This window comes from Benincasa hispida, chromosome 12 (assembly GCF_027475165.1).
Source record: "Benincasa hispida cultivar pf3 chromosome 12, pf3_genome.v1.1, whole genome shotgun sequence".
NCBI classification, from domain to species: domain Eukaryota; kingdom Viridiplantae; phylum Streptophyta; class Magnoliopsida; order Cucurbitales; family Cucurbitaceae; genus Benincasa; species Benincasa hispida.
This window is the reverse complement of record NC_143489.1, coordinates 44,368,783-44,395,121: the sequence shown is the minus strand read 5'-3', so window position 1 is coordinate 44,395,121 and position 26,339 is coordinate 44,368,783. Positions and strand designations below refer to the sequence as shown.

At 35.6% G+C, this 26,339-nt stretch overlaps 1 protein-coding gene across 1 annotated transcript in view; it reads right to left on the bottom strand.

The window, feature by feature from the left end:
• The window catches only part of LOC120067195 (Di-glucose binding protein with Leucine-rich repeat domain-containing protein), a 34,969-nt gene extending 14,417 nt beyond the window's left edge, over nucleotides 1-20,552 (bottom strand). The window contains exons 1-7 of the mRNA XM_039018684.2: nucleotides 20,208-20,552; nucleotides 19,066-20,118; nucleotides 18,398-18,548; nucleotides 17,840-17,911; nucleotides 17,252-17,320; nucleotides 8,738-8,806; nucleotides 8,235-8,312 (exon numbers count right to left, since the gene is read on the bottom strand). Of these exons, the coding sequence (XP_038874612.2) occupies nucleotides 8,235-8,312; nucleotides 8,738-8,806; nucleotides 17,252-17,320; nucleotides 17,840-17,911; nucleotides 18,398-18,548; nucleotides 19,066-20,118; nucleotides 20,208-20,526 (1,811 nt within the window). The 5' untranslated portion in view covers nucleotides 20,527-20,552. The remainder of the gene's footprint in view (nucleotides 1-8,234; nucleotides 8,313-8,737; nucleotides 8,807-17,251; nucleotides 17,321-17,839; nucleotides 17,912-18,397; nucleotides 18,549-19,065; nucleotides 20,119-20,207) is intronic.
• Between the last annotated feature and the right edge of the window lie 5,787 nt (nucleotides 20,553-26,339).

Genomic DNA, 26,339 nt, shown 5'->3' with positions numbered 1-26,339 from the left:
CCTAGTGGTTGCTCCATATACACCTCTTCTTGAAGATCACCATGAAGAAATGCATTTTTAATATCAAGCTGATGTAAAGGCCAATTATTGATTGAAGCTAATGAAATAAACCACCTCACAAATGCCATTTTTGCTACAGGAGAAAAAGTATCAGCATAATCAACGCCATAAGTTTGTGCATAGCCTTTTGCTACAAGGCGCGCTTTTAACTGAGCAACAAAATCATCAGGATTGACTTTAACTGCAAACACCCATTTTCAACCGATAGCTTTCTTTCTTGTAGGGAGAGAAACTAAATCCCTAATACAATTAACATCTAAGGCAGTCATCTCCTCCACCATTGCAGCACACCAACCAGGAAGAGACAAAGCCTCATTAACAGTTTTAGGGATGCATACAGACTCTAAGGATGCAATGAATGAACATGTGGAAGGTGACAAATGGTTATATGAAACAAAAGAGGAAATAGGATGAGCACATGTACGTTTACCTTTACAAAGAGCAATAGGAAGATCATCACTCGTTTCTAGATTCAATGACGAAGAAGACTCTGGTACAGGGCATGGAACTAAAGGAGGTTGTCGTCGAGTATAGACCTTAACAATGGGTGGAAGAGTAGAAGTAGCCACAGGTAGAGATGAATTAGGAAGAGGACCGGAAGGAGAAATAACTGTGTAGACAAGGAAATCATCCTCTAATTCCTTATGCTCCCCCTGACTCTTATTTGAAGAGAAAGACGGTGATGAAAAAAAAAAAGGTATGTTAAAAAAAGTGACATCAGGAGAGACGAAATATTTATTTAGACTAGGACAATAACACCGATACCCCTTTTGAACACAGGAATAACTAAGAAAAATACATTTTAAGGACTTTGGATCCAGCTTGGTATGCTGAGGCCGAACATCCCGAACAAAGCAGGTACAACCAAATATTCTGGGTGGAATGGGAAACAAATGTTGCTTGAGGCATAAAGTACAAAATGGTATCTCGCCCTTAAGAATGGAAGAGCATGCAATTTTTTAAGAAATAAGCTGTGGAAATAGCATCAGCCCAAAAGGATTTTGGAACATGCATCTGAAACATCAAAGCTCTAGCTATCTCAAGGAGATGACGATTCTTTCGTTTTGCAACCCCATTTTGAGATGGAGTATCGACACAAGAAGATTGATAAAGAATGCCATAGGCATCTAGATAAGACTTAAGTGTATGAGAGAAATATTCCTTAGCATTATCACTCCATAGGATTATAAGAGCACCACTAAACTGAGTTTGAATTTCAGCATGGAAGTTACGAAAATGAGAAAGTAACTCAGAACGACTTTTCATTAAATATAACCACGTAACACGAGAATAGTCATCGACAAATGTAACAAAATACCTAAACCCTCCTTTGGACTCAACAGGATATGGACCCCAAACATCAGAATGGACTAATTCAAAAGAAGCACTAGCTCGTTTATTGACTCGATGATACAAACTCAAACAACAAAATTTAGCAAACTGACATGACTCACAATCTAAAGAAGACAAATGTTGAAGGTGTGGATGAAGACTCTTCAATGCAGAGATAGACGGATAACCCAAACGACAATGCTCTTCAAAGGGAGACAACACGCTTGAGCATGTCATAGCCGTAGGTGTGTGGGGTTCAAAGATGTAAAGACCTCCAAATTCATGCCCTTTACCAATAGTCTGTTTCATCGTAAGATCCTGAAATAAGCAATAACCAGGAAAAAAAAAAGACACAACAATGAAGATCACGAGTGAGTTTACTGACCGAAACCAAATTAAACGAGAAATGTGGTAAATTTAAAACTGATGACAAAGAAATTGATTCAGTAAGATGGACAGTTCTTGATCCTAAAACAGGAGTGGAGGTTCCATCAGCTATAGTGACGTTAGGTGAAGAGGTGGATGTACAAAGATTAGAGAACAAACTGGGGTTACCTGTCATATGGTCTGTAGCGCCAGAATCAATGAACCATTTTGACGTGGAGGAAAGAAGACATTTAGAAATGTTACCTGTCTCTGCGATGGCCGTAATGGGAGTAGAAGATGATGCCCTCAATGACTCTTGATACTGCTGAAATTTAGCAAACTCATCTGCAGAAATCGTAATTGACTTGTCAAGATTATCAAAAGTAGAGGCGACATGTGCAGAGGGTGATGGCATCCTCTGACCCTTATTCAGCAATCTTCTGCATTCACGTTTCGTATGGCCAGGTTTATGACAATAATAGCAAACAATACCTCCTGGATTTTATCTTTGGTCATCACCTTTGGAGCTATTTAATTCAGCCCCCTTATTCCCTCTATAATCATTTGTGCGCCCAATCAAAGCACTACTAGAATCAGATGACGTAACTGCTTGTGTCTTCTCAGTACAAAGTATTCGAGTGTAAGCTTCTTCCAACGATGAGATATTTGAGCTTGACAACACTTAATCTTTGGCCATCTCATATTTAGGTGCAAGACCTACTAAAAAACTCATGATAAACAACTTTTCACGTTGAGCCTAAACTTTTGAATCCGTGCTGATTGGCATCAAGGCATTGAATTCCGCACATGTATTTTTAACCTCCATAAAGTAGCTTGGTAAGAGATTTTTCTCCTTCATCAGGTTGATATAGAGTCTTACAAACATCAAACACTCTATTAATATTCTCTTTCCCAGAATAAAGGAAATCCAAATATTCCAATAGTTCCTTAACTGATTCGTAGTGATTTACTAGTTCAACGATTTCACGGTCAATTGAATTCTTGATTTGTAGAAGCATTCTTGAATCATCCCGCCACCAAATCTTTTTATTAGCATCAATCGGTGGCTCTTCTGTGATGTGATCATCCATCTCCATGCTCCTAATAAAGTGGCGAACATTTGACCTCCATGAATAGTAGTTGGATCCATTCAACTTGTGTTCAGTTACTTTTGACACCATAGGAACAATCTTAGACATGACTACTGGTTTCTTATCAGCCATTACCTCAAAAAATAGATACCGAATAGTAGAGAATCAAACCCTAATTTTTCGAAGAGATGTCTTTACAAGCAATGAGTATATATATCCAAACAAACACACGACCAAAAAGAGTCAACAAAACTAAGAAAACCCATAGAAGACGAACCAAAACAGATGGCGCACGCGCAGACGTGCCGGTGCGTGGACCAACGACAGAATGGAGTAAGTGGCGCGTGAGCCTCACGCGCTGGTCAGATGGAATCCGGACTTTGGGGTTTTGTAGATCGACGGCTGGATTCCTCGACGGGTTGGACGATGTCGAAAAACTAGCTTTTTTTTCTTCCCGCGGCGGCTAACGGCGACTGTGAGCAAAAGTGTTAACTCACCTCTCCACAAAACCCTAAACGTAACACAAACGGGTTCTAAATTCTCAAATCCTACGGTTCACAAAACCCTAAGTTTGTTTAGAGAGCTCTAATACCATGCAAACTCTTAAGTTTGAGAGAGAATCAGAATACTCTATTCATTCACCAAAGGTATGAATATATACAAGTGTCCAATGCATAGAAAAGGAAAATATCATAAAATATTTATAAGAATGGAAAACCTAACAATAGAAGTATAACAAAACTAAACTGACTGAAACAATTTCATAACGAACCTTTTAGTAACAGTATTAAAACATGAAATATCATATAACAAAATACATTGACCTCATGGCACAACCAATAAACAATCTTGTCACTTGCCATACATGTCTCTGCCATTACCTAAGTTTCCTTTCTCTTCGGAGGATCCAAGTCCAAATATGTATGGGGTTGTTTGGAAGATTGTAACGTAATTAGGATTACTAAGAATCAGCGAAGTGTCGGAATGCATGAGGAATCAAAGGTGGAATGGAAATGGGATTGTGAAACGTGAAACGTGAAAATGGTGGGAAAGAGAGTTAGTGTAAAACCTGAACCCTAATTACTTTAAGTAAGAGTAAGTAATGAGATGTCTCCTAATGAGTTAAATGAAGCCATGTTTTAGGAGGGTTAGAGGATGGAAGCAAGAAGAAATAAGCTCTTGTGTAGCTAAGTGTAAACCCTGAATTCTAAGTTCCTAAACAAGTATGTTTAGCCAAAGGAATGATATATTAAATATTTAATAAGTGAAATAGAAGTTGTGGAGAAAGGAAAAGAAAAACACATTAAATAAGGAAACTCAATTATTGGTATGGCACGTGGTGGTTAATCATTGAATTCGGGAGGCGGCAGGAAGATTAAAAGGAAGAGGAACTTTGAAAGCTTGGTTTCGGCAATCCACATGAGCAAATTTAGTGAAATCGGTGTCACTTGAAAGCTAGGAGAACCTAGTTTTCAAGGTTGTCTTGCCGAAGAAAAGTTGCAGGAGAAGAACAGAAGGTGATGAAATTACAGAAGAGACAGAATCTCGGGCTAATCAAGACCCGAGGTGAAGATTGGAAGCTCTAGGCCAAACTATAAGGAATTTTTGGCTGAAATTTTAAGGTAAGAAAGTCAACTCAATTCTAAACATGTTTGTAGAAGGAAATTTCTTCAAAAGAGATCTAGATTTTGAGTTATGAATTGTTAAAGTTGTAATAGAGAATCTATGCATAAGCAGACAGCTGCTTGGGAAGAACAAGCAAACAACTCACCAGGGAGATTATAGAGAGATTTTGTGATGAGGATCTCGCTAATGAAGGAAATCTCGCTAATTTTGTGATGAGGATCTCGCTCTAGAAGGAAATCTCGCTAGAAATTGGGCTGAATCTCGCTAGTAAGGTGAGTATCGCTAGGATGAAAGGATCTCGCTCATGAGAAGAATTCACTCATGATGAGTATCTCGCTGGTTGTCTTTGATGATGAAAGTTCTATTTGAGGTATTTTGCTAGGAATTCTAAGTAGTTTAATCGGGAATTATGTCCTTTTAGGCCAAGAGGAGCTAGGAGAGGCGTATAACCCGTTAAGAGGCCAACGAGCTGTGAGTGACTATGTGATGAATCGATGTTTTAATGATTTAGAAACCATGATTTCCTTGAAGTTATTTCTCATGCTAAGTGTTAGAAACTATGATTTCTTTGAAGATATTCCTCATGCTAAGTGTTTAAATGAAGTGCCAAGCAACATATTTGTGAAACTGTTTCTCATGCTAAGTAAAGCCTGTTTTCCATGAAATTGACATGATTTAAATATGTTATCTTGTCCAAATACTTTCAACATGTTTAAGTAACTCCATTTTTATGATGAACTAGTATGATGGGTGAACTAGTATGATGATTCGAGCACTAAGCCTTAGTGTTCAACTAAATGTCTATAACTAGTTTTACTTAAAACACGATACCGAAGGACATTTGAGAATGTATCTGACCAACTTGGTACCGAAGGACATTCGAGAAGGTATCGGACCAACTTGATACCAAAGGACATTTGAGAAGGTATCTTAGCAGCTCGATACTGAAGGACATTTGAGAAGGTATCTGAGCAGAAGTATCCAAGGTATGACGGTACTCAGTTATAACCACGTGCACGTAGGTAATACGACATCGAGGGATTGAGCAAAAGGGTTCTCCTCGACTAAGGTTGACGTTGAGGGTTAGATCTAGTAGTTCACTCTCAACTAAGGATAAAGGCAGTCATATCTTCTCCTAGGCTAGAAAGATAGTTTGGAATTGCTAATGCTTATGAATGCTTATCAACGCATGATGTTACTAATGTATGAGTTTTCCAAGTATGTTTTCCATATCTAACGCATGCTAATAGTTTTTACAAGTCAGTTCAACACGATTTAAGCCAACTTATTTTATAAAGTATGAAGCATGCGTTAGGGTTAAAACTAAGTTTGATGTGCTATGTTTATATACCTAAGATTGCTAAAGTACATGCGTTGATATTCCTAAACACAATGAAGAGGAGTACTGAAGGTAAGAAAGGTATCTGAATAAATGTACCTAAGGTGTTGACGGTACATAGAAACCTCCACATACACATGGGTAGTTATGAAGGAGAGGCCGAAGTATGGGTCTCCTAGGCCATAAACCAGCAAAGAGAGGCCGAAGCATGGGTCTCATGGCCAATAACAGACGTTGGGAGCTAAAACGAGGTATGCTCGTTCTCAACTAAGAAATAATGATGTTTAATGGTGTTTAAGAGTAGTTATCAATGCTAATGTTTAGAGGAAGTTGCTTGAGATGCCCATCGATATATTTTTTTAAAGAGATCGACATAGGGGTCCCTCTTAGTCATAGCTCAGTATGAAGATATCGAAGTAGGGGTCTCAATTAAGATTCAGGTTTTAGATACAATGGTTGTAAAGGTTTTATGTACACGTTTACTTGGTATATTTTAGTTCCAGTATTATGTTTTCGAGCTTCCAGTTTAAGCATGAGATTTATGTTTTATTAAGTCACTCATTGGGCTTCTAGCTCACGTTTTCAAATGTTTTCTTTCAAGTAGCGGTCAGTTCCCAAAAAACTATTCTGCTGTTGCTCTGCCACTCAAAGAAGTAGGTTGAGGGAAGCGTAATTGAAGACCTATGTTAGTTAGTACACATGTGTCCGTCTAGTGACTAGTATTCTTGATAGGGCTCACTAGGTTGTATTATCTATGTATAAACAATGCTGCGAAACCCTGTAATGTAAATGTGTTAAGTTCTGAGTTATTATGTATGTATTAAGGGTTTGAGCAAGGTTTAACAGGTAAGATAGGCAGTAAGTGCCAGCAAAAGGGTTGGTAACTGCTGCAGTCACCATTCCATCCAAGTTAGGAGGGTAATCTGGTACGGGGTGTGACAGTTAGGTTAAAAACTGTCGGAATGGAATGAGTTTAATACTGCATATCAGGCCTAAAATGTTCAATCCAAATATGGGTTTTGGATTACATTACAATCCAAACTCATTCTATTACGGGCCCACAAACAGCCCCTATATGGCTTCTATTGGTTCCTCCCCGAGTTTAGAACGTATGCATTGCCAAAACAATTTGAATGGTCCTAAAACAGCCTTAAACAAGTTCCCTCCAAACATGCTTGGATGACATCCTCAGCTTGTCTTTTCACCGATGGGGCTTGGCTTGGCGCTCCTCCCCCTCCATCATCTCCAATGAACTTCCTTCTCTTCTCTCTCAGATATTTAGAGTAGTGTGCACCGGTAAGGGAAATGTGAGCTTTTTTTCTTGCCTTGCAAGCAATGATTGGGTGGTTGAACTTTTATTTGAACTTCACAATGCATTTTTTGCTATCCGCTACCTACCACACAGACAAGAACCTAAATGCATCACTCTTGCAAGAATGTGTCCTATTGGCTACTGCAGATCAAGGCGGTTGAAAGTCACTGAGAAACCTGTGTTATCGTGGGTGATGCTGCACAACCGCCATTGAAAGGAGGGTTCACCTTCATGCTAAGAAGTACAAATACTTTAATTTGGTTAGCGTATTTGTGTCCAACATGTGTCCAACACTTAATGGATATTGAACACTACGTTCTTGCTCAATGTTTGCAATGGCTAGGTAGGCATTCGTAGAAGCAAAGCCTATTGCCACGTCGACCATCAAATACAACCTTCTAAAAGATTTGATGGAATGCCCTGAGCACTTATGCCATATGGGAACTCATGGTTTTGATATCTGATGGGAATAATCAAAATCAAAGTCCAAGTTAGTTGGTGATTAAATGCCTCGCATCCCAGAAGAAAGGGAAAAAAAAGCTCACTTTCCTAAGTGACAAGCAAGGATAAAAATATCAATGTCAATGTCGACATCAGTATTTCAATTTTTCTTTTTATCAAATGAACCACTTTCATTAAGACAAAAATGAAAGCATACAAGGGCACCCAAAAAACCAAGTCCAAAAAAGAGGGATCTGTCTAAATAAAAGAGGACCAATCAATTATGTGTCTAAATAAAATCTGGATAGATTATATTCTCCTGGTATAAGTTAATTATGACATAAGTTTTAAATAAGAGGGGCACCGACCTCTGCTTTCAGCTCCCTGATTGAAGAAGAATAAGGAAAAAATTATCAATTATGTGCTTGGTGACTTCCCTTTTCATCTCAAAACATAACCGTTCTTTTAAAACTGAAACTTTTATTGATTAAACAAAGTTCAGAAAGGACCAGAAAATTCATAACCGTTAACCTACAGGAAAACTATGTAGCCATGAATGAGGAATAAACATCATGCACAATACAAGAACGTTACTACACTAAAAGATTAACGAAAAGATGACAATGACTGCAAGCACTTTGAAATATATAAATTGAACTTTACGTACTCAATGGCTCCACCATGCACGCCAATAGAATAAATTTCTTCGGGCACCCGTCCTTCTAATAAGTTGTCATTTAATAGCCTGATAAGATGGAGAGCCACTAAGAGAAAAGTGGTAAACCAAACTAAGACCACTTAGAGAACTGATAAACAAAACCTAACTAAGACCACTAAGAGAAGAGTGATAAACCAAACCAAATCAAGACCACCTTGAAGATCATGCGTGTGTCTCCTAAATTCAGGAACTACTAAATTTGAAACATTGGCAACTTTTTCCCTCAATTTTTGGATTTCATTATTTTCTCATGTGATAACACTTGAACTAAAATTTGAACTTCTATGTTGTGTATTGAAATTACATATTAAAAAAAATGATTTCAAAAAAAATTTTGTTAAAAATTTTCTTCCAGAGTTTGAGGAAGAAAACTCACGTATCAGAAAAAGTGAGGAAGTACCAACTACAGATATAATTAGGTACATTGGCAAGAGGGTGAGCAGAATACTCACACAAGCTGCAGATTTCGAGATGCTAAACTATCCGGTATGGATCCTGTTAACTGATTCTTTGACAAATCCCTACAAAGTCGGATAAATTCTAGCATAAATATTCATTAAAAAAAATTAAAAAGATATAACAATGATAGATGCTGCCACGAAGATCAAATAATTTTATTATGAGGTCATATAACATGAAGATGATCAATTAGTCCCTCAAAACAGTTAGGCCTTGTTTGGGAGGCTGGAATATAATCAGAATTACAGGGAATCACGATTATGATGAAATGTTAAAACCGAGGTTGGAATGGGATCGCAAAGTGTGAAAATGGTGGGAAAGAGGGTTGGACTAAAAAGAGTGGAAAGAAATGTAATTACAAACTAGGCCCAAAATCCTCAATTCAAACATGGGCTTGAGATTACAACCCAAATCCATTACATTCCAAACTCCCAAACAGGCCCTTAGTTTTTTAGGAAAAAAATAGAGTTCCAAATATATATGAAAGGTGATTATTTATTGCACATGAACCAGATCAGACCACTGTTAGGCCCCCAATTATATATACTTGTGTTGGGAAGGGTAAAAGTGGTAACTCACCCCAACCCCGTAGTAGTAGAGATGTCTGCGGGGCGAGGTGGGGCCGAGGATGCCATTCTCCGTCCCCATCCTTGTGAAATTCCCCACGGGGATCAGGTTCCCACGAGAAATTTTTCCCCATTAGTTTTTTTTTTTCTAAAAAAAACTGATTGATTTAAATCACTAATGTGGGAAAATTTTAAATAAATAATTAACTCTATCATTAAATTGTTTATTATAGTTAGTTTTATATTACAATTTTATAGATAAATTACTCAAATTTTAGCCTAAAAAACTAATCACTATTTTAGTAGAAATAAATAAATAAATCAAATTATTCACAAATATAATCTAAATGTAAATATTCAATTTAAACATATTCATTATCTTGACCTAACCATCAAATTTGAAATTTAAATGTAATGTTTACATGATAATAATAACAACATAACATTAAATAATTATACTAAATAAATAAATAGAGGCTGACCGGGACGAGGATGGGGAACGGGGTGGGGGCGGGGGCGGGGACAGGGACGGGGGCAAGGGCAGAGACAGGGAATGCATCTGTTAAAAGAGATAAAGAGGAGACACAAGGTTTACGTAGAAACCCTAGAACAGGGAGAAAAACCACAATAGGGAGTCTCCATTTTATTAATTTTTTACATAATGTGAGAGATACAAGAGGATTCTTATTTATAGGCTCTAACAAGCCTAAATACAAAAAAAGAAAGAAAAATAGGGTAAAGTAAATAACTATAATACTAAACAATCAACTAAGTGCCTTATTTCCAACACTTCCTCTCAAGTTGGGGCATAGATATCAATTAAACCCAACTTGCTAACGCAAGAGTCAAAATTTTGGCTGAGTAACCCTTTAGTGAGAACATCTGCAACTTGTTGATTTGATGGAATATACGGAATACAGATACTACTATTGTCCAATTTCTCTTTTATAAAGTATCTGTCAATCTCCACATGTTTCATTTGATCATGATGTATTGGATTATTGGCGATGCTTATAGCAACTTTATTATCACAATAAAGTTTCGTAGGTAAGACACCATCTTGATGAAAATCAGATAGTACTTTCTTCAACCAGATTTCTTCATAAATTCCCGGACTCATAGCTCTATATTCAACCTCTGCACTACTTCTAGCAACTACACTTTGCTTCTTACTTCTTCAAGTAACCAAATTACCCTACACAAAGGTACAATACCCTGAGGTAGACTTTTCGTCAGTCACTGATCTTGCCCAATCATAGTTGTTATAGACCTCAATGCATTTCCTATCAGTTTTTCTGAACATTAGACCTTTACAATGAGTGCTTTTCAAATATCTCAAAATTCAATTCACAGCTTCTATATGTTCTTCATAAGTTGCCTGCATAAACTGACTAACAACACTGACAGCATAGGAAATATCTAGTTTAGTATGTGATAAGTAAATTAACTTTTCCACCAGACGTTGATACCTTTCTTTATCAACTGGAACTTTGTTAACATAATCTCCAGTTTAGCATTGAATTCTATAGGAGTGTCAGCAGGTCTACATCCAGTCATACCTGTTTCCTTTAACAAATCAAGAGTGTACTTCCGTTGTGAGACAAAGGTTCCTTCTCTTGATCTGGCCACTTCCGTTCTAAGGAAATACTTTAGATTCCCGAGGTCCTTGATTTCAAACTCGTTTGCCATCTTCTTTTTTAGTTTGGTGATCTCATCAATATCATCTCCTGAAATGACAATATCATCCACATACACGATTGGGACAGCAATTTTCCCAGACACGAACCTTTTTGTGAACAATGTATGGTCAGAGTGTCCCTGAGTGAACCCTTGGAACTTAAAAAAGGTAGTAAACCTTTCAAACCAAGCTCTCGAAGACTTTTTCATACCATACAAGGATTTCCTAAGTTTACACACCTGATGAACAAACTAAGTTTCAAAACCTAGAGGAAGGCTCATATACTCTCTTCTTCTAAATCACCATTTAGAAAGATATTTTTCACATCAAGTTGGTGGAGAGACCAATCTTTATTTATTGAAACAGAGAGAAGAACCCGAATCATGTTTAACTTCGCTACAGGAGAGAAAGTTTTTGAATAGTCTACCCCATAAGTCTGAGTAAACCCTTTCGCTATGGCCTTGTACCTGTCGCTACAAGTCTGGCCTTGTACCTGTCTAAAGTACCATCAGATTTATACTTCAAAGTGAATACTCACTTGCACCCAACTGTTTTATGTCCTTTTTGGGAGAGTAACGAGGTCCCACGTATCATTCTTTTCAAGAGCTCTCATATAACGGTAGTCTTCCACTCTGGAATCTCCATAGCCACATGTATGTTTTTTGGTATTGTTGTTGTGTCAAGACTGACAGTGAAAGCCCTGAACTTAGAAGACAGATTACTGTAAGATAGAAAGCGATACATAGGATACTTAGTGCAAGACCTGGTGCCCTTTCTCACGGCAATTGGCATGTCAAGAGAAGCATCTGACTTCTCATCTACTTTCCCACCTACAGTAGGATTTTGCTCACACGTTTCAAGTTGAGGTAGAATTTCACTTTTTTGTGTTTCTATAGTCTCATCATTGTCTACCACCTTGTTATTTTCTAGAACTAACACATCAATCCTATCATTCTTAATTACATCCACAATATCATCCTCAACACACAAATCGTTATTATTATTAGGGACACACTCAGTAGTACCTTAAGCTTGTGTTGGTTCAGATTCATGGACTGGAGTCGGTAGAACAGTAGGGGACACAATTTCCTTTATGAGTTTCTTCCTGTGGTAGGTTAGCCAAGGGACCTATAGGTAGAACAGTGTCATGGAAACTCAAGATAGGCTCAGGAAGATCAATAGGGACTGAGGGATGTTGACCAGTTAGTCTCTTCACAAGTACTCTCCCCTTGAAGATGACTAACGGGGAAGAAGGGTTTATCCTCGAGAAATGTGACATCCATGGAGATAAAGTATTTCCGGGAAGGATGGAATCATTTATAACCTCACTAGTGAAGAGGATATCCAAGGAAGACACATTTTTTAGCACGAGGGGTAAACTTAGTTTGGTTAGGGCCATAACTATGGACAAAGACAAAACACCTAAAAACCCGTGGAGGACCATCAGGAATGAGTCATGTGGTCGGGTACGACTCCTTGAGGCATTCAAGAGGGGTTTGGAGTTGGAGAACACAGAAGGCATTCGATTAATAAGAAGAGCTACAGTAAGAACTACATCTCCCCACAAATAAGATGGAAGAGAGGTAGATAGCATGAGAGACTGGGCAACCTCGAGGAGGTGATGATTTTTCCTTTTAGCCACTCCATCATGTTGAGGTGCATAGACACACGAACTTTGGTGAACAATGCCTTTGGAAGACAAAAATTCACGAAGAGTATTATTGAGAAATTCACAACCATTATCACTTCGAAAAATAGCAATTTTAGTATTAAACTGAGTCTCAATACTAGTGTAAAATTGTTGAAATATTGACGAAACCTCTAATTTGTCAGTAAGAAAAAAGACCCACATAAAACGAGTATGATCATCAATAAATGTCACAAACTAACGTTTTCCTAAAGAGGTGGTAACACTAGAGGGACCCCAAACATCACTATGAATAAGATTAAAGGGCTGAGAAGGTTTATAAGGTTGAGAGGGTGACCCTATGTTGTTTTGCACGAATGCACACATCACAAGAAAGAGAAGAGACATCAACTTTATGAAATAAACGAGGAAATAAAATTTCATATATAGAAAATTTGGATGACCAAGGCAAAAATGCCATAACATTCAATCTTCTCTGAAGTTGAAAAATACGAAGATAACAAACTAGTCCTATAGCTGTTCTTAGAAAAAGCATCATCATCAAGGAAGTAGAGTCCCCTATTGTGCTAGGCAGTGTCATCGTCTTCTGAGCTCAAGTCTTGAAAGAAAACATTATCCAGTGAGAAGACAACTTGACAATTTAGATCTCTGGTTATCTTACTAATAGATAGCAAATTGTAAGATATTTTAGGTACATGCAACACATTCTGTAAAGTTAAACCATGGAAGGGAGAAATATGACCGTTTCCCACAATAGGAGCAAAAGATTTATCTACAATTATGATCTTTTAACCAGCACACGGAAGATACAATAGGAAGTTATCAGATGACCCAGTTAAATGATTTGTAACCCTTGAATCAAGTATCCATGGTTTATTGTCATTTATACTTAGGAAACTTAAGGGTTGCGATGTACCTGATTGAGCAATTGCCCCAAGGGAAGAGACAACAGAGTCACTTTGACAATTCACTTGAGGTTGTGGTTGGGAAGCATTTGCAGATTCACTTACAAGTGCACGGTTGGGATTGGACTTGTCATTTGGAGGGCGTCTTCTACCATTCGGTGGTCTACCATGTAATTTCCAGCACTGTTCCTTTATATGTCAGGGTTTTTTGCAATGTTCACACACTGAAGTTTGTCTCCCATTGTGCTTGTCACCATCATTAGCAGGTAATTTCGCACTAAAAGTAGCAGAATCAGTAGGTGACACAATAGTGATGTTCATAGCACTGGATCTGTTTTCAAGGTGAACCTCAGAGCACGCTTCCATAAGAGAGTATAGGTCTCTATCCCAATATACGGCCTCATGCTGCATCGAATTTAGAGTTCAAACCAGCTAGGAAATCATATTCCCTATCTATTTCCTCAATTTTGGAATACTGAACACCTCCACACAGACAGTCCCAAATAATTTCACAACACAAGTCCATCTCTTACCAGATTAGGGACAGTTTATTAAAGTATGAAATGACATCCATCGTCCCCTGTTTACACTCGTGAACTTGTTTGCGCAGAGTGTAAAGACAAGATGCATTCTGCCTTTTTTAATATAATTTTTTAACAAGATCCCAAATATCTCAAGCGGTGGCAGCATACAACAATGGTTTCCCCATCTGAGGCTCCATACTATTAATCAATAGTGAACGTAGCAAGGAGTCCTCTCCTTTCCAAATGCGCTCTTGAGGATCCCCTGGTTTAGGTCTGGGTATCTCGCCAGTCAAATAACCAAACTTGTGATGCCCTTCAAGAACCATTTTAATAGACTAAGACCGGGAGAAATAATTCTGGCCGTTTGACTTTTCTCCTACAATTAAGCCTGTGGAATTTCCCATAGAATCAGACAAATAATTTGCAGTAGTTAAAGCAAGGAAAAAGGTTACCGGATTCTCTGGATACATCGGTAAACCGGAAGGAACATTTGAATTCAATACACTTGAATTTAAGTTTGTGGTTGTGGAAGCACCTAGGGCTGCCCCAAGAGCAGCAATTTGTTGTTGAAAACTCGCTTGAACATTAGCTAATTGTTGTTGAACCATTGCCGGAGAAAGACCCATAGACCCGTGATGCTCATAGCTCGGCGGCGGCATATGGGGGAACCCAAGCGACAATAAGCTATTATAGGCGGCTGGCGACACATCACTCCTGATTACAGACTTGTCTCGGTGATGCGTGGAAGATCCAGTAGCACTGGCTTCAGATTCCGGCGGCTGGATGAAGTGGCTGGCGACGGCAGGACCAGCGGTGGCGATGGTAGCGCTGGGAGTAAAGCTGGCAGAGCTAGGGTTCCCGATCGGCTACTGTTGAGGATGTATTTGCAGCGATCGAAGATACCGGTCAACGGCGATCTGAACAGCAATGGCGGCAGCGATGGCAGTGGCGACAGCGGTCAGAGGTTTCATCGGCGGTTGTGGCAGAAGCGGTGCTGGTGTAGCACTAAGGTTATCTTGCACCGGTTGGTTTTCGCCGATGGTAGCTAAGGTTTCGTCACCATGCTCCGATACCATGTTAAAAAAGAGAGAGAGAGAGGAGACACAAGGTTTATGTGGAAAACCCTAGAACAGGGAGAAAAAACCACGATAGAGAGTCTCAGTTTTATTAATTTTTTACATAATGTGAGAGATACAAGAGGATTCTTATTTATAGGCTCCAACAAGCCTAAATACAAAAAATGGAAAAAAAAATAGGGTAAAATAAATAACTATAATACCCCCGAGACTATAAACAATCAACTAAGTCCCTTATTTCCAAGGGCATTCCCTATCCCCGTTTAGCTCACGGGGAATTTTCCCCACTCCCTCTCCCATTCCCCGCCCCGTTTGGGGTGGGGCCCCGCGCGGAAATTGGACATCTCTACGTGGTGGTTAGTTGCGTGTTGTCTATGTATTTAGCTATCGTAGTTTTTGTATTTTGGTTATGTTATGTTTTGGAATAGCTGGAGTGTATCTCAGAAAGGAGAGTCCACCCTCTCGAACTGGTATGTATCCTGTATTTTGAGTAATCTTGGCAATATATTGCGACTCAGGTGGAAGAGTCTTAACAATCACATTCTATGAATAGCATACACACGCACCAAACCAAGCTGACAAAATGGATGGAAACAAATTTTTTAGCCAGCTTAGACCTGGGCAATTTTCATCAACCAGAAACTTTCACACCACATGAGGAGAAATAAATAGTAGAAAATAAATCATACACATACATATACATATATATATTAAAGGGAAACGAAAATTTTCATTGACTAAATGAAAAGAGATACTCAAAATAAAACTACCATAAGGGATACAATAGAAAAAGACTAAGCAAGAGAAACAAAAGCATTCCAGTTCAAACATAAATCTTGAATAGAAAATTTTGCAAAATGCTTGGAAATAGAGCAGCATGAAGAATTTTAAACCCAGACATAAGCAAAGTGATCATTCCATAGAAGAGACTTATCCAGAAAATCCCCTTATTCTTTCAAACCAAATTACTGAAAGAAGAACTCTAACCACAATGGACCATAATAACTAAGACTTAGATATCAAAGAAGGGCCAACCAAAAGCTGGAGGATGTACTCCTTGAACAGATCATGGAACCACCCACTGAGTATTAAAAATTGAAGACAATTCCACTAACAATGCTGGGAAAAGAAAACTCAAAGAAGATAGGCTGCAAATATACACAATCAGCCAAAGATATAGGGTAGAATCTTCCAAAATGCCCCATTAGAAGTAACAGGAAATTATATTCAGCTAAAATACAACGACAACTTCACATGTACGCATTTATAGAAGAAAGATATTTTTAATTCTTTAAAAATGAAGAAAAATGTGAAAATAATGGTTTGAAACCACGCAAGTTTAACAAAAAGGCTTCAACTTCAACTGAGATTGAAGCCTGCGAAGTTTAAGCATAAAAGAACGACTAACCTAGAGATGAATTTATCTACTTCAGTCCCAGACAATAATGATAACAGAAATATTGTTGAAGATTATATCCAGCCAATCCAATATAATATTCAATGTATATATATCAGAATCCAGAAATATTATCAACATAATGAGATAATTAGATAACTGAGGTTGGCATATCTAACCTTGTATAATCAAACTATGGTTTTATCTCTAATTTAATCTAGTCTATTATTATATTAAGGCCCCGTTTCATACATTTGGTTTTGTGCTTGTAAGCACTCCTTCCATCCATAAGTTCTTATGTTTTCTTATCCACTTTCTACTCATGTTTTCAAAAACCAAGTCAATAACAGAGTCAAGTTCTAAAAACAAAAAATAATAGTTTTCAAAAAATATTATTTATTAAAATTTGACTAGGGATTCAAATATTTCATTAAGAAAGGTGAAAACTATAATAGAGACATTGGGAGGAAAAAACATAAGTTTCAGAAATAGAAAACTAAAAATGAAATCTCAAACAGAGCCTAAATAATTTTGAGTAGTCTAATTTGTTTAGTAACATCAGCATCGGTGTGCACATCAAAATCAACAGAATAAACAAGGCTTGCCTCCACAACAAATTAATATAAAATTCTGTATAGGTAGACAGTATCTAAATTGAAGCAAAGACAAATAAAAGCCACTGAACAAGTAAAAACAGAAAACAAACATACTTACAGCCGTGTGAGAGAATGTTCACCTAGCCCAGGCGGTATTGTGCCCCCCAGTGAGTTGGAACTAAGATTTCTGCAGATTTGGGGGAAAGAACAAAACAAAACAAAATCTAATATGATTCAGAAGAACTATTAGAAGTTAAAATTTATATTCAATGACTGATTCTTCAGATTTGACAGAAAAAGAAAAAGTGAGATGAGGACAAACTAGTTAATCAGATGTTATAACTGGACAGCAATTAGACCTAAGATTATTGACAATCCTCCAATGGCATAAATTAAGTTTAAAGATGTGGTTGAATCTAAATGAAAACTATGAAACAAGTACCAATTAGTAGGGTTAATTTAGGACAAAGACGACAATTATACGGTACAGCATCAACCATAATGGATATAAACTTAAATTTCCTGTAGCATGTTAGATTGGAGACAAATTTAACGTCAATTGAATCATAAGGCACATGGTGATAAACTTTTTATTCTACCATGCTAAAATTTTAGTGTACAGTTAATTAATAAAGGGAAAAAAATGGTTAGGTGATATCATAGAAAAGGAAAATTCCAGAAGGAAGAATTTTCAGATGATACTTACAGGCTTACCAAGTTTGTCAAAAGAATAATTTGGTCACTGATATACCCTTTCAAGCCTTGACTTCCAAGATCGCTGAAATGACAAATGATTTAAAAAGGTAAATCAAATGGAATCACAATAAAGAATTGATAAGGGACAGAAAGCAACACTCTTCCTCTCGGAGAACTGACAGAGAATGCCTTGCAAGGAAGAAGGGGCTTGAAGTAAGATTAACATCAGATTTTACTCAAAAAGGAAATGCATCTAAAGAAGGAAAAATGGATTAGGTGCTGCCCTTCTAAAAATGTGGAATTTTTTGCATGGATAGACGTTTTCCTACTTTTTCACAACTGGGTAGAATCTAAGTATGAGATGATAAAAACTGATCAGTCAACGCAGAAAATCACCAATAAGATATTTTGACTATGGTCAGTTCATTTAGACTTTATCACTTCAATTTTGTTTACATTTTAATGAAAATACTTTTCATCATACCAAAACAATAAAATTTAACATTTTAAGATTTTAAATGCTTTGAGACATTTGACCATAAAGAAAGAGATAATTTATGATGCTTACATTTGAAATATAATGAGGGCGGTTACATTCTTGTTGGGACGACATGTAATTCCCTCCCAGGCATCCCAATTTGTAGGAGCACAAGGATCGCCATTCCAACCCATTCTATCGGGCACACGGAGTGACTCTTTCAATGCTCTCATTGCAGATACTACAATCATAAATAAATAAATATATAAAGGTGTTAAGATTGTTAAGGATACCTTCCAAAAGGATTTGTCAGTCCCCGTATTCAACTTCCACTCAATACTTCCCTATCGAAGTGCATCATCCCCAATTCCCATATGACTGATAAAGTTCCATTCTCAACCATACAACTAATATTTCACTGTTTCTTTTATTCCCTTTTTGTTTGAAAGATCAAAGAAAATGGGAGGGAAAGGAACTCAACAAACACTCATGTGCTCAAAAATTCCCCAGATCTAATCCCAAGGAAAAGCCAGAATTACCTAATTTTATTAGTTGAACTCAAAATTTCTATTTATGGAAAAATTTTCAAAGCTTCACCACAAATAACAAAGGAAGCATGCTATAAGCCCTCCACTGCTTGAGCTCATTCACAAACCCATCCCACTAAAGTTAATATTCATTTACAATCCCATGAAATACAGAACAAAACAGAGCAATAGCCCCAAAATCGAACATATGATATTATAAAATGCACATACCTTGCTCTGGCGCGGTGGAAAGATCTCTCGGAACCAAAGCATAATTCTCAAGCCCACTGAGTAGCGGCGAGCCAACCACCCCCACAAGCTTCACACTCAAAGCCGAGCTACTCAAATTCTTCATAGTATAAGACCATGAATAAGCTGCAAAACTTCCTACTTTCGCGAAGATATCTATTCTAGTGGCATTATTGCCATTAATAAACACATCGAACACTCTCTGCCCCGCCTTCTTCACACTCGAATCAATCTCCGCAAAATGCAACCAAACTAAGTAATCCAATTTGGCGTCCACCGGCAATTCATACTCAAGAACCCCAGTTCCCCCAACTGTCACCGCCTTCTGATACAATTTCATCGGAAAATAATTCGGCGGCTGATCAGTCCCACTTACGGATTTTGTCGTCGACAAAACTCTAACCGATCGTTCCAAACTGGGAATTATGAATTTCGAATCAGACTGCCACGACCGACCGAAAACGTCGGTATCATTGCTAAACCCAGGGCCCCATTGCTCAGACCCGCAAGTAAGCCTCCCATAGTTAACAAGAATGAAGTTATCTCCAATGGCGGTTGAGTTATACGACAAGGGATCGACCTGAACAAGCTGAAATGACCCAATCACTGGTGAATCGGTGGCGAGGCTATAGAAGCACAAATCAGCCTCGCCGTCGCCAATGAAGGCGAAGAGATCAGAGTAAGCGCCATGGCGAGCAAGGTCCTCAGACCAAGGAGAGCGCCAGCTGAACACAAGGGTACCTTCAATGGAGGCATCAAAGGAAGGAGGGTGAGATTTACCATCGTAATTGTCATAGACAGTGAATGTTCGAAAGTAGTATCGACCAATGGGCAAATTGGGTATAATGTAGCAATTCTTCTTGCCGGAGGATAGAGGGAAGAATCTGAGATTCTTCTCTTGTGGGTGGCGGAAAATAAGCGGCTCGGAGACAATAGCAGTGGTGCCGCCGGTGTAGAATCGGTCGGAAAGCCAGGTAGTGCCAAATGGGTCGGTGGAGTTGATTAAACCACCGCAATCTATGTGGTAAGAGATGCCTGAAATCAAAAGGGGAAAGTAAATTAGAGTCAGTGGAAGTTGGAGAAGAAGGTGAAACAGTAAGTGAAAGCAATGAAATCCAGCTTACTGAAGGGATAAGGAGCAGAAATGGAAGAAGGTATGAAGAAGAAGAAGAAGAAGAAGAAGAGAAAGAATGTCATGTTGACTGGTGGGTGTTTGAGAGCTGGAGAGAATTCAGACATGGGGGAAAGGAAAGTGGAAAATAAGTAAGAAGAAAGTAAAAGGAGAGAGAAGAGAAATGGTTTAATGGAGGCGAAATTGGTGGAGAAAAGGAAAGAATGAGTGCTGAAATACCATAGTAAGCCACTGAGTAGAAGAAAGAAGAAGAACAATGGGTTAACTTTCACATCCCAATCTTTGGTTGTCAATTCTTCCCCCACTCCCATTCAATCATCCCACTCCAATTCACAATCTTCTATCATTTTTTCCATTTTAGTTTACTTTATCATGTTCAACTCAAAGTTAGTTTTAAACAAATGCGGTTTTAAAATATAAAAAAATAAATTAAAATATTTAAAAATATAACAAAATGTCATTGCTTAATAGACTTTGATAGACTACTATCATCTATCACTGATATATTCATAGTTTTGACATTTTACTATACTTAAAAATATTTTCAGCAATTTGACATTTAAAATATTGTTCCTTTAAATAATCCAACTTCAATAATATGTATATATTTAACGAAAAACGTCATCTTTCTCTCTTTTTTATTTTACATATTTATTACAGAATTTCATCTTATAATTTTGCATTCTATAAATACATACTTCTTAACTTCAAACTTCATAACTCAACTTAATGCTCCAAACACTTCTTAAATTTTATATTTAGTCACTGTAATCTCAATAAATCTTAAATTTAGTTATTTAAAGTTAAATTTTATCGAAAGTAGTTAAATATAAATTTTTTAGCATAAATAATGATAATTATAATCAACAATAAAGTAATTGCATTATTGTGACTATATTGGATATTTGTCAAATAAACTAGTATTTGTTTCCAATTTTATCCCATGGGGATTTCGTTTCTCTCTCCCTACACTTTATATATCTATGGTTTCTTTCTTATTGAAGCGAACTTAAAGGTTGGCTTCCCTATTTTATTTGTCTATTATATTTGAATATTGATCCATTAGCATTTGAGTGTACTAAAAGCTAGATCTGTGGTTTGAATCTTCCTATTTTCAATTATACATATGTATATAAATGAACTAAACAAATGGAATATAATTTATTATTACTGGCTTTAAAAGAAAATAGAAAGGAAAAAGATAGATAAAGAATAAGAAAAAAATATCTAATATTTAATTCACGAGGTTTTCAATGAAATTATAACGACCTAACAATAAACGATTATACTTTCCTTTCTTGTGAAACATTCAAACAAGAAAATCCAATTTCTTTTAGTTCATCAATTGTGGAGATGGGGTTCAAATCTCCTACTTCTAAAATGAAAAGTCATGCCAATAATTTCAAATCAATTTTATTCCAAAGTAGGTAAGAATTTAAAATTATTTTCACCTCTTAAATTTTTTAGTTATTTAAAACTATCATCTTTTAAAATTCTAAAGCTTAGATTTTTTTTTTTTTTAATTCAAATTCATATACCAAACAGAATATTAAAAAAGGAAGATTGTCCGCCTCAATTCAAATAAGAACGGATAGTGATGGTTTTGGACCGAAGGACATAACCGACCTATCCATCCCCCTACCCAAAGCTTGAGCCTAGCAATATGGGCATACAATGGGGTATGTCCTACCCATCCCCCAACCCAAAGGGGAAACCAAGAAGATGCTCAGCCAAAAAACCAATAAGGCACGTCCCCTCAGCTTGAAAAGTTAGAAGAGTTATCTCAAAGCGACTCTAAAACCTATCAAGACAACTTAAGTCAACCGCTCTTATAAATACGTTATGATAGTATCGAGGAGAGGTAAGTCCATTCTTCAATCACAAACTATTAATTTACTACACTAATCTACTCTCCACACCAGTGCACAAATCTTTCGATTTTGTAGGTCACATTTTTTTTTTCTTATTAAATAATGTGGATTGACTTGAGAAAAAAATGTTTTTCAAAAAACTCATTTTTATTTGAACATTTTTTTTATCAAAACTATTTAAATAAACTTCAAAAGCTATTTTGAGTGGCTGTCAAACACTATTCTTTTTTCCTAAAATGACTTATTTTTTAAATTTAACACTAATTTAAACACACCCTAAATTTATCATTATTGTCATGTGAATGCCACTTTTTCCTCCATTTGGATTCTAGCTTCAATACGAACAACAAAAAAAAATATATATTTTTAAAAAAATCCACACCCAAAAAATCATAGAAGTGCACCACTGTAAAAGAAAAGAAAGAGAAAATTTCTAGTACTACGATAGTATGAAAAAATTTTCCTACCTTCTTTATTTGTCACTATAGTAGCACACGAAATAAATAAATAAGAAATAAATAATTTAATGACGTATTAAATAATGAAGGCAAGGAGATGAAACTACGACAATATTAATTTTTTTTTTTTTTTTTTTTTTCGAAAAGAAATGAGTTCCTTCCCATGATGTTCCCAGCCAAAATCATGACGGGCAAGATATAGAATTTTCACTTCTCAAATATAGAGTCAACAATATAGAGAAAATTAGTACTCAGTAATCATTTAAAATTTGTGATGTCGAAAATATTATTAATGCAACAATAATATACCAACCACGTGTTCTAAATATAATTTCAAAGTTTATATTAACACCTATTCAAAATTTATTGCATGATATTGATGTATTAATAGCCTATGAGTATTTATTTAAAATGTATTTCAATTATAACATTAGTATATTTATAGTATATCAACTCTCATTCAAAGATGTAATTACATCATTAATTGATATAGATTAGTGATATTCAATCAAAATTTATTTCAAGTATAATTTTGTTATTTCGATAATATATTAGTTGCATTTAAGTATATTATTAGTAGACCTGTAGTATATCGATATTTAATAAAAAATATATAATTTCAAGTATAAACTAGTAGTGATGTACATCAATGTTAAACATGAATGGAGTATAAATATACTATTAATATTGATTGGGTATATAAAAGTATATTAGATATACCATTGATATTGAACTAATATATGAAATATAAAATATATCATATTTACAATTATTATATTTAATATAGAGTTTACCTTATATATTATTGATGAACAAAATATAAATTATGTCAAAATGTTTATGGTACACAACCACAAATGTATATTAATATAATTCAAAAAGGAAAAACGACAAATTTAAAAATGTTGCTATAGTTCCAAATCTAAAACAATCATGGCTAAATTTTCAAATATCCTAATGCTTTTCTCTACCCATTGCAATTCTTATCAATAATTGTATGATAAGTGGTCAAACTTTCTATTGTTAACTCCGTTCGATAATTATATTACTTTTTTATTTTAAAAAATTAAGTCTACTTCTTCTCAACTTCTTATAATGATTTATATTTTTCTTAAGTAAAAGAGTTGGATTCTTAGCCAAAATTAAAAAACAAAAACAAGTTTTTTAAAACTAATTTTTTAGTTTCCAATTTTTTATTTGGTTTTTGAAAATATTGATAAAAAGTAGATAACAAAAATAAGAAATATAGAGATGAAATGAGTGTTTATAGGCATGATTTTAAAAAATTAAAACCATGGTTACCACGGGACCTTAGCTTTCTACATTTGAAAATTTTAATTTATAAATGCTAATCCACATATATTTTTGTGTGTTTTTATTTACCTTTGTGTTTTAAAATCTAGACCATGTTTTAAAAACCAAAACAACCGTTTATTTTTTCAAAAAAAATATTTTTGAATTTCGTTAGAATTTTAAGGGACCGTTTGGGGCACCAACTAGGAATTGGTGGAGTTGGTTGTTGTAATTCACTCAATATTTGAGACACCAAATATAATAGTGGTGTGAAAAACTATTTAAAACCTTCATTATTACAATATTTACTATTTTTCACTCATCTTATATTTTATTCTTTGTTATAGTGTTTACTATTTTCTATCTAGACAAAAATAATTTACATTTCAAATACAAATTATTATGATCGCACTAAAATAATATGCATTCCAAATATTAACTATCATAATCCACGAACTAAAATAATTAATCAAACGTCTCAAACGTCTCATAAATGTTCCTCAAGAGAGAGATAAAAACATAACTATTCTGAAAAAATATAGTGGGAAGACCAACACAGTTTTCAAGAATTAAATTAAAAAAAATGTGGTCTTAAATTCATGAAATATTTTTTTTTATCGGTTGATGAATTGTTTTTGTTTTTGTTTTTTGTTTTTTGTTTTTTTAATGAATATGGAGACAGGACCTTTCCGATGGTCGTTAACGAATCATTTATATTGTGGTTTCGTATAAATCTTACCCTCATAAATACAAATGCAATAATGCATTAATGCTAATATATAAGGCTGCCTTAAAGAATTATCCTTTTTCTTTAAGCTACTTTCACAAATATAAAAGCAACAAAGCTTTAATGCTGATATAGGTTGCCCTAAAGCTCAAAGAAGGCATGAGAAATCTAAAATCTATAATTCTTTAAATATATTGAGGGCAAAATGGAAATCACAAAAAAAAAAAAAAAAAAAAATGTAATGAAAAATAAAAAAGTAGAAATTTCGAGAAAAAAGACCGGCTAAATTATAAAAAATATCTTTGAACTTTGTACATTGAGTAAAAAATACCTCAAAATTTCAAAAATTTCAAAAATATCTTTAATTTTTTTCAAAAATTTCAAAAATATCTTTAAACTTAGAGTTAAAAATACCGTAACTATTAATTGATACAAATATATGCATCAAATTATAATATAGTTATAACAGGCTAGGCCGTATCATCCTTAAGGAATCCGTTTTGATAGTTTTTTAGCTATTTCATTACTAAGATTGTGATATTATAGAGAAATCAGGAAACATAATCATGTACCATACAAATAAAATTTTAAAAAATGTGTAACTTATAAAATTTTTCATAAAAGAACATTACTATTAAAAAATATTTTTACATTTAACTCAAAGCCCACTGTGTTAAGAAAAAATAATAAATTAATTAAAAAAATCAAAGCACTCTTGCTATATAAAAATAATTTAAAAGAAAAACTCAAAGCATTCTTTCTTGGGCTAATAGATACTCTTTTCAAGATAGTCATTTAGAAAGGCTGCCTTAACATCCATTTGTCATATTTCATAGTCATAAAATGAAGTTATGGATAAGAGTATTCTAATTGACTTTATCATGGCAACTGTAGAGAAGGTTTCTTCATAATCTACCCCCTCGCTTTAGGTAAACTCTTTTGCCACAAGTCTTGATTTGTAGTTCTGTATCTTACTAGCTTGGTCTCATTTTCTCTTATAGATCCATTGGCAACGGATGGATTTTATCCCTTTAGGTTGATCTATAATATCCCAGACAGAATTAAAATACATAGATTCTATTTCACGGTCCATGGCTTTAATCCATTGGTTTTTTATCCACATCATTCATTGCTTGGTTGAAAGATAGTGGATCCTTTAAGCCATCATCTGGTATGATGACTTGAGTTTCAGTTAAACCCATGTATTGGTCAGGCTGTTACACAACCCTCCCACTACAACAAGGTATTCTCTACTCTTGATAATGATGTGGAATACCAATATCATCAATAACTTTTGTTGATGGACCTGCTTTGTCAACAACTCTTATTGATATATTTGTCATTTCTCTTGACATTTTTTCTATTACTAGCTTACTACGAGGTTAATGATTCTTCATGTGGTCTTCCTTTAGGAAGGTTGCATTTGTCGATACAAGTACCTTCTCTTCCTGAGGATCGTAAAAGAAACCACCTTTCATTTCTTTTGTGTAGCCTACAAATAGGCATACTTTTGGATGGCGTTCCAACTTTTTAGGATTTTGCACCAATACATGTGTCAAGCAATCCCAAATTTCGAAGTGATGTATATTTCCTTTACGTCCTCTCTAGAGCTCGTAAGGTGTTTCAGAAACACTTTTTGAGGGAACCATGTTCAAAATATACATTGCAGTTTCAACTCCGCGTCCCTAGAAAGAATTTGGTAACTAAGTATAACTCATTATGGAACAAACCATGTCCAACAAAATTTTGTTTCTCCTTTCTGCCACACCGTTTTG